The sequence below is a fragment of the Charadrius vociferus genome, unplaced genomic scaffold, assembly GCF_000708025.1.
Source record: "Charadrius vociferus isolate BGI_N301 unplaced genomic scaffold, ASM70802v2 scaffold27, whole genome shotgun sequence".
NCBI lineage: Eukaryota > Metazoa > Chordata > Aves > Charadriiformes > Charadriidae > Charadrius > Charadrius vociferus.
The window spans coordinates 95,841-104,724 of NW_009649173.1; the positions used below are offsets into that span (position 1 = coordinate 95,841).

The 8,884-nt window shown below is 50.0% G+C and overlaps 2 protein-coding genes across 2 annotated transcripts in view; both read left to right on the forward strand.

The window, feature by feature from the left end:
• Window positions 1-1,229: 1,229 nt before the first annotated feature.
• GID4 (GID complex subunit 4) lies at window positions 1,230-6,665 on the forward strand. Its single transcript, XM_009888543.1, has 6 exons — window positions 1,230-1,271; window positions 1,471-1,530; window positions 2,517-2,624; window positions 3,415-3,516; window positions 4,548-4,678; window positions 5,892-6,665. The coding sequence occupies exons 1-6, from the start codon at window positions 1,230-1,232 to the stop codon at window positions 5,953-5,955; spliced, it is 507 nt and encodes a 168-aa protein (XP_009886845.1). The 3' UTR covers window positions 5,956-6,665.
• Window positions 6,666-7,691: 1,026 nt separating this feature from the next.
• The window catches only part of DRG2 (developmentally regulated GTP binding protein 2), a 9,671-nt gene continuing 8,478 nt past the window's right edge, over window positions 7,692-8,884 (forward strand). The window contains exon 1 of the mRNA XM_009888544.1: window positions 7,692-7,728. Coding sequence (XP_009886846.1) covers window positions 7,692-7,728 — 37 coding nt within the window. The remainder of the gene's footprint in view (window positions 7,729-8,884) is intronic.

Here is an 8,884-nt window from a genome sequence, read left to right on the forward strand (position 1 = left end):
AGACAGCTGTAGTGCCCAGCTGTGCTGGGGAATTGGGACGCTGGCTCATGTGGCTTTCCTATTCCTCCCTGCAGTCATTGTCACCCTGCGTGCTTTATTTTTAGTCCTAGGCATTGGCACGATCGCTTTGGGCAGAGCTGGTGAGGTGTGGAGTCATTAGTACGCGGGCAAGCCAGACATCTGATACACGCTTTCCTATAGAACACCCTGCGAGTCACAGCTTTGTTCCCAGTTTGGTGGCACGGGATCTGGGGGACTGTGGTTGAACATGTAGCAAGCGCAGTGATGAAGCTTGACATGTGTGCTGGTGTTGTGGAGTAGTGTCAGAGCCCCGGCATCAGCAGATGGGGTAGCGTTTGAACCGGACCATCTGTTTTCACGTACAGTCCTCTTGTCACCAGCACAAGCATACCTGGTATGGTTTGCTGTGGTGGGGACATCCTATGGCTGATCAGCTTCACTGCACGCTGCCTTCTCGCAGGGGCTGGCTGTGGCTTTGTGCTAAAAATGCTGCTGTTTTGCGTGTGTCAGCTGAGAAGAGGTGGCTGCCTGTTCTCCCTGTGCTGAGCGCAGAGAAACGTCGCCTTTCTTTGATCACAGGTGGGGAAGATCCATCTTCTCACAGTTGATGTTTGCACTTCCCCAAATAACTTGCTTCTTGTTTTGAAAACGGATCTGGAGATGTCGGGGAAAAGCTTGGAAAATCCTCTGGCTTTAAAGGTGCTTGGAACAGGCGTAGCCCCCTGCCTAGCTTCTGCACAGCAGAAGCAGCAAGATGCAGCCGTGTAACTCGAAAGAAGGGTGGCATAAAAGCATTAGATCTGGGAGAAAGGCCTCCTTTAAAACACACACGACATCATTTGGCTTCTGAGCAGGCTTTGGCATGTGCTGTGCCACTAGGCAGGGAGTACGGGTAGCGTGTTAGAGAGGCATGGGTCAGGACTGTTAAATAAGCAGATGGGGAAGCTCAGGGCTGTGCATTCTTCCTCTAGCCTGAATTATCTCCAGTAAATAGATGTCTTCTATGCTTCTCTCACCTGAATGCCAGTTTGCTGATAGCGGTTGACTGGGAAATGTGGGGGCTGGGGGTGTGGGTGATTCTGCCAGTGGTGCTCTCACTTGGAGAAAACTGTGAGTCTGCTTCCTTCTGGGTGGAGGGTGTGGGGGGTTGCTTCCCGTCGGAGACTTCTGGGCAGGCAGTGATGCTTCGGTGTGATGAAGGTGGAAGCATGCATGGTGTTGTCATGCCTGGCATTTGGGGGCTGTCAGAGGTGAGCTGGGCACCTGTAAATGGTCTTTCCAAGTGGTTCTCAGCCGTGGGAAGGGCTGCCAATGTGAGCATCAGGCAGTAAGCTGGACAGTCTGTACCAGTTGGAGCTGAAATTTGCCTTGGAGGGGTTAGAAACTGCTTTGGATCAATTGGGTGTCTTCATGTGTATGCTTATGGTTGGACTTTGCACTCTTTTCTAGCATGTGGACATGGAAAATTCCTATCTCTGTGGATACTTGAAGATTAAAGGCCTTACAGAGGTGAGTGTTAACTACAAAACAACAAGAAAAGGTGCTGTGTAAAGGTTGTGGGTTTTTTTTTGTTGTTTTTTTTTTTTTCCTGGTGGAGTGGGAGAAGCTGCCACCGGAAATAGCGAGTGGAGGGATTGAGCCTACAGTAAATTTGACCACGAAGTAGTTTAATAGCTTCAGTCTGTTGTTCTTGGCATGTCAAGCAACTATGACACGCCTTGATGGAGAGTCCTGAACGAGGGAAGCTTATCTGGCATCCTGTAAGGTCTAAGCAGAAATGAATTTGACCCTGCAGTCAGCTTTAGGTACTCTACCAGTGGTAGTGTGTTGCTGAAAAAATAAACCAGGACCTGAATAGTCAGGTCTTTGCATACTTCATTCCCCGTTCATCCCCTAAGATCTGCTCATGGTTTCAGACAGTCAAGGAGAACTGTCTCCCAGGGGTGATGCTTCTTTTGGCTGTGGTGCACCATATGTCTGTCATTACACAGGAGCACTTGGAGAAGCTTGGTCGCCCAAGCTGAGCCTCCTATTCCCTGCCTGCATTCTCCCAATTCAGTGCCAATGCAAAGCCGGAGTACCTTCTTCCTTGGTGGGGTGGCTTAATCCAGCCCTCCAACCGTGTAACATTCATGCAGTAACTGCCAGGTATCCACTGGGGAGCAGTGCTGGCTGTAAACAGTCACTTGTTATTGTCCAGCTGGGAGCTTCTCCACAGTCCAACTCTGACCCGGCTCCTGGTTTCATGAAGTGAATAGAGAGGCTGGAATAAGAGGGTGGAGGCTGTGCATGGATATGAGTCAGACTTCAAGATGTGTGGGGCAGGACGAGTCAGCGTGCTGCTTGGAGGGATGGGAGCACCGGCCTCAGATTGCCCGGAGCTTTTGCTGTGAGATGCTGCTTTTTGCTGAGTGTGTGCACCTCTATCTGCATTTGAGTTTCTGTCTCTAGGTAACAAATCTTATGACCTCTTGTTCGTCTCTTTTCTCTCCTAGGAGTACCCAACCCTCACCACTTTCTTTGAAGGGGAAATAATCAGTAAAAAGCACCCTTTCTTAACGCGCAAGTGGGATGCTGACGAAGATGTGGATCGTAAACACTGGGTAAATAAATCAGGGGGGCAGATGCGGAGTTCTGGCTGAGCAGCTGGTTTGGAGATGAGATACAGGGGCTGTCTGTGCAAGAGCTGTGTGAAGGTCTTGGAAAGCTCTCCTTTTTGGGTATCTCCATCCTTCCCCAACTGGGATCTCTGGAACTAGAGGTCCTTTCAGCAGGCTGTTGGCTGTGATCCAGGAGAAGGGAAGGGGGTGTCTTGCTGTCTACTTGCTGGCCCTGGGGTTGGAAGGGAAGAGGAGCAATCCCTGTCTCTTGCACCCCTAGGAGAACACACTCCTTGTTTTGAAGGCTTATCGTGAAACGGAGCGGAGAAGGGGAGAGGTGCCCCTCTGGCACAGGCAGGGCAGTTGGTAGCCATGTCTCAGTCACGCTACCGGCTACCTCAGCCCTCTGCTCGGGATAGGGTGTGTCTGCCACGGTGCTCTGGATCAGGGCCACAGCAGCCAGCCGACTGCCTCGCCACCTTGACCTTTGCTGTTGTTTGCCAGACTGTGACATTTATTATTTTTCTGTCAAATAATCTTCCTCTGGAAGTGTAGGAGCTTCTTCAGTCGGGCCGGATGTGGCTGTGGGCGTCTGGCAATCCTCTGTGTTCCCCTGTGCTAGTCCTGGGGTGTGTGTTAAGCGCTGCTCTGGCAGAAGAACAGCCCCTTTGGTGAGGAGGTCCTGTTCCGTAGCAGTTTTTCCCTCCTAAATAGCAGCTGGTGCTAGTGAGCTCTACTCCGGGAATAAGCATCCTGGGTTTGGTTTTTTTTTTTCTTTTCTTTTTTGTTTCAGGGGAAGTTCCAGGCTTTTTACCAGTATGCAAAAACATTTAATTCTGATGACTTTGATTATGAGGATCTGAAAAATGGGGACTATGTCTTCATGAGATGGAAGGTAAACTCTGCATGTCTCCTTCTCTGATGAGCTGCTTACAAGCGACTGACAGAGGCTTGTGGTGCCTGAAAGCTTTTTGAGCTACGCTGGTTTAATGAAAGATTTGACCCTACCAACCTCATAACCCACCATACTTGCAAATTCCAGTGTGACTCCTGTCTAGCCAGCTAATTATGTCCTTAAGGGCTGCAGTCACGGCTAAAAATGCAACAGGAAAGTCTTGCTTGGTGATGCTCCAGAGGGTGAGAGAAATGGTGTTTCTAGTCCCTGTGTGGGACCTGTGTGTTTGGTGGAGACTGGAGTCAGGTGGATCAATTCCTCTGTCTTTACACAAGCTTTGTGCAGCTGTGATGGGAGGAAATTATAGAATTGCAGAAAGGTTTGGGTTAGAAGGAACCTTTAAAGGTCATCTAGTACATGCCCTCTCTGTTGCCATGGGCAGAGAAATCTTCCAGTTGCTTAAAGCCCCGACTAACCTGACCTTGAACACTTCCAGGGGATGGGGCATCCACAACTTCTCTGGGAACCTGTTCCAGTGTCTTGCTAGTCTCATAGTAAAGAATTTCTTCCTTATATTTAATTTAAAGCTACCCTCTTTCAGTTTAAAACTGTTACCCGTCGTCCTATTGCCACAGGCCCTGGTAAAACATCTCTCTCAATCTTCCTTATAAGCCCCCTGTAAGTACTGAAAGGCTGCAATAAGGTCTCTTTGGAACCTTCACTTCATCGTCACGCAGCTCTGATTCCTGATTTGCAATTGGCTTCTGGTTTGCAGTGGCCAGTTGAACTAAAACTGATCTCGTGCACTCTTTAAAACTGGTTCTGTTCTCAGTTGTCTGCTTGCCTGTAAGATGCCTACAGTGGCAGGTGGTGAAAGAACATGCTGGTCTCGGGTCTGGGCTGCTGTGAGTGCAGGGAACGCTCAGCCTTTGTGTTAATGGGTGCTGATATTCAGTTTGGGAGGGCAAACTGGGGGGGGGTGGCTAGTATTTGACCGGCATTTTAAAATACGGTCTGTATTTTCTGTGCAGGAACAGTTCCTAGTCCCAGATCACACTATCAAAGACATCAGCGGTGCTTCCTTTGCTGGTTTCTATTACATCTGCTTCCAGAAGTCAGCAGCATCTATAGAGGGCTATTACTACCATAGGAGTTCAGAATGGTAAGGAAGCTTCCTTCCTCCTGCGGACTGAAGGGTGACTCCTCTCCTGCTTGTCTGCAGCCTCGGGAGTGTCCAGATGGTGCTTCTCTGGGCTGGGAAGGAGGTTCAGTGCGGCGGCTGGACCTTGGGGCAGAAGGGAGGGCGTGTGTGCCATGCTTGGCTGGAGCCAGGCGAGTGCAGCCCATTCGTGTGGTATAAAGTGCTGCTCTTTTTGCATGGCTGGGGATAACCCTGCTGGCAACGTGGCGCAGGGGAGGTACGAGGTGTGGAGATGTGCTGTGGCCCAGTGAAGCAATGGTCTGGTGCGTCAGTGAGGTACATTGGGAGGCAGAGACCAGCTGTGGTTCACTAAAAGCATCCCTCCAGAAGCCTGGTCTCCAGTCCAGCTCGCAGGGCTTCCCTGCTCCCGCCCTTCCATGGGGACAGGCAAGTGTAAGGCAGCCTGACCTCTTGTGCAGGGTTGTGCTCCCTCAGTTTGTGCTTTGCTCAGTGATTCAAGCTTTGAGCTTCTCTGTGCCTTAGCCCTTCAGAGGTTGTTGGAGGGGCCTTCGAGAAGGAGCTCGGTGCTTTCTCACATATAACAGCTTGGCTGTTTCTCCCTTCACGCAGAAATCTTGTTAGGTCAGTGCTTTGTAGTCCTTGGGGTGTTGCTGTAAGACACAGGGAACAGTCAAAGTTAATTGGTTGGTTTCTTGTTAAAGCCATGTGATAAGTAGCTGTGGAGAGCTCTTTTCCCTCTGACAGCTTTGGATATTTGTCACATGCAGCAAGTGAATCTGTAGGGCAGCTGGAAGATCTCAGGGGGAGGGAAGGTACCTGGGAGGCTTTCAGATGAATCCCCTCGAGCTGAGCTTTGAAAGACCCAAGTGTAATTTGCAGTTGTAGCAAACACCATTTGAACATGAAAGTTGTTGAACTTCAAAAGGTGCCCAAAAACCATAGTCAGCCCACCTTGAACGCAGCCTGGCTGCAGGTAGCTCAAAGGCACAGGAAAGGAAATGAGGAACGATGCCAAGTCCTCACGGGGTTTTGGCACTACTGGTAGGTGGGTGTTGGGTGCCTGAACACCTCTGAGACTTGACTCTGTGAAGGGGAAGAGGAGAGCCAGCCACCAGGATGTCCCCTCTGTGGCCTGCCAAGCGGGAGCTGTTGGTGCTAGGGGAGTTCTGTTGCTCTATGTAATTCTCTCGTCTGTCTGTTCCCTCTCTCCCAGGTATCAGTCATTGAATTTAACTCACGTTCCTGAGCACAGCGCTCCTATCTACGAATTCCGATGACAGCTGTCCAGAACTGATACTGCACAGAAGCAAACCGGGCAGGAGAGCATGGTCTGCCAGGAGAACTGTGTCCCTGTCGGAGCACGGGAATGCACGCTTCTCTCCTGCCCCTCGGACTCGTGAGAGAGAGCCTGAATGTTAACCCACCTAGCCCAAGGAGCGTGGCTGCTGGAGCTTGATTCTCCCTCCTGTCGAGTGGCGATTTGATCTTTAATCTGGTTTTAAGCTACCTTTAAATGCACTTTCTTATTGCACAGCTAGTTTCTCTGTCACTGAAGTTCCTCCCGGCTCTCCTCTGGAAGCTGTTTCTCAGTAGCTGGAATCAGCGGTCTGTCCTCTGAGTAATAAGAAAATATAAGCTCAGTGCTTATATTTTCCTTGTTACAGCCTGATATGGGTTGAAATCGCCAGGTCTCAGGGTTGTTGCCCAGATTGCCAGCTCTGATGCTCCCAGAGCCGGGTCCTGTGTGTGAGGCTCTGCTTGGCAGAGAGCTGCTCAGCTGCAGAGTCTGTTGGGGGAGCGTCGGCTGAGACAGATAAGGCTTGAAAGAGTCTTTGCTTCGCGCTGGCTAACGAGGTTAGCCGGAGCTGCAGATCTGTCAGGAACACCAATCCTTTGGAGCTGGGAGCTGTTCCGGTGTCTGGATACGCCACTGGGAATTAATTTAATGTACAGACTTCCAGGCTCTCAGTAAAGTGGATCTGAACTCTGCTTATAGGTGTATATTTGCTCTTTACTTAAGTTAAGGGTAAAAAAAACAAAAAAAAAAAGGAGAAAAAAAAAAAAGACTTTTATTAAAAAAAAATATTTTTATGGTTCCTTTTTCCAAGGACCCTATGGCAAATGCACAAGTACTCGATTACATTTTACCGTTTTCACATTGAAAACTGGGAATGTCTGCGTTAGTTTTTATATACGTGTATGTAATCAGCTAGCCGCTTTGGGAAAGTAATCGGAGTGCAAGTGTTGAGCGGCATTGCAGGAACAGCTCTGGAACCGTTCAGCACTTGTACTCGCTCTTCATGCTTCACCAACACCACTGCTTGATACCTTTTTACAAGGGAAAAAAAAAAAAGAAAAAAAAAAACTACAAAAAAAACCCCAGTAGCTCTCCTCTGACTTTGAAATGTTTCAAGTGATATAACTTAAGGCTTGCGTGCCAAAGTGTGTGTGTGTATGCGCGTGTGGATTTATTTTTTTTTGTTTAAAGACATTTTAAAAGTTGGCCTCGGTTGTATATTTAATGTGACAGTCCCACCTGTGGGGCTTTTGTGAGAGTTTAGTTTGCGTTTTTCTGGCTGTTTTAAAAAACAACTCCCATAAAGTAGGCTTGTGTCACGCGCTAACCGGGTGGGTGTTGAGAACGGGTTTGCCGCCTGGGAGAGGAAAGCAAAGCCCTCCGCGTGCCTAACGCCAAGCTGGTTTGGGTTTTCTTCTTTTTAATTAACTTTCTTCCTTTCAGCAGCATGTCTGTCTGGTTTATTGCAGCGGCTGAATTGCTAGTTTAAGCCTTAACGAGAAAGTATTCAGGTCTCGGTGAGCCCATTTCCTATATTCCAAGTTGGGATCTTGTGTGATCAGAGAAGTGGCCAGGCCGGTCTCAGGAGATGATGCGGAAAGCGCCTGCCTCGTGTGTGCAGTTTGCCGCGGATGAATCCTTTTCCCCAGCACAAATGGAGAGAGACCTTAAGAGAGAAGGGGGGAGACTTGGCAGGACTCCCTCCCCCGCCCCGTGATGGAGGAAGCGTGTGCCGTTGTCTTGGCCATTGTGGGTAGATTTGTAGAGTAGCACGAAGGCGAGCGGGAGAGCGATTCGAGAGGCGAAGGGAGAGTGGCTGCGAGCAGGGCAGTTGGGAAGTGGATTCCCATTTTATTCTGCTCCTCTCGGAGAAACTCACCCCCTTTGGTGGCGGGGAGAGAGGTTTCCTTGCAGGTGGAGCTGGGAGATGTCCTGGTTTTCGAGGCGAAAGCCAGTGGTGCTGCTCGGCTGTGACCAAGCATGGGGGTGAAGCCTCCTACCAGGTGCTGTGTGGGCGCAGGGACCCCACTCCAGTGGCTCTTTGCAGCCCTCCGGAGTTGTCTGTGTGCAATATTGGTGGCAGCACCGGTCTCCCTGCGCTCCCCAGGGCTGTCAGTGCCAGCGTGACACTTGGGTTTCTGATGTGGTTTAATTGAATTAACACTGTGGTTGTTGGCCAAAGCTGGGTTAGGAAGGGTCCTGGGGTTGTTTAATATGTATAACTACCCCAAAAACCGCTGAAGTTTTTCTTTGAGACTTGATATGTTGTGAGAAGGGTGGGGAAGGAGTGTCCTGCTCTTTGCCTGTCTCCTTCCCACCATCCTGAAGCCAATTTCGGCTGAAAGCCGAGACAGCCAGCGTGGTGCCGGCCCGTGGGACACGTGTGGTGGGTGCAGAGCAGGTCGTGGAGCCGAGAGGTTTGCAGGGGCTGTGGGTGATGAGAGCTTCCCTCCTCTAAAGCCTTTGTTTTGGTTTTCTTTTTCTTTGACTCGTTTGATGAGCGAAGGAGAGATGTCACGTATGTTGTGGTGTGATGGAGAGAACTGCCGGGGGGAGGATCTGGGGTGCGGAGGTAAGAAATGGGGTATTTGGGTCTCGGAAAGGGTTGTGTGATGTCTCTTTTCAACCGTGCTGGCTGCAGAAGGGGTGTACTTGCGGGTGAAGGACGGAGCAGGGGATAAGGAGGTGTTTTGCGAAGCGATTAACGTCCAAATTAAAAATGAAATGTATTTAAAGGGTCTGTGTCTGTGTGTGTTTGTCGACCAAAGTGCTGCTCGGTTCTGGGGGAGAGCTGTGCTTCATCTCCCCCTTCGAGGGTTTCTCCAGGAACCCAATAAGCTGCTGATTGCCTTTAATTAAGGCCAGATCCTGTATTTAAGGGGCAGGAGGGGGCAAAGCCCCGGGGGGGG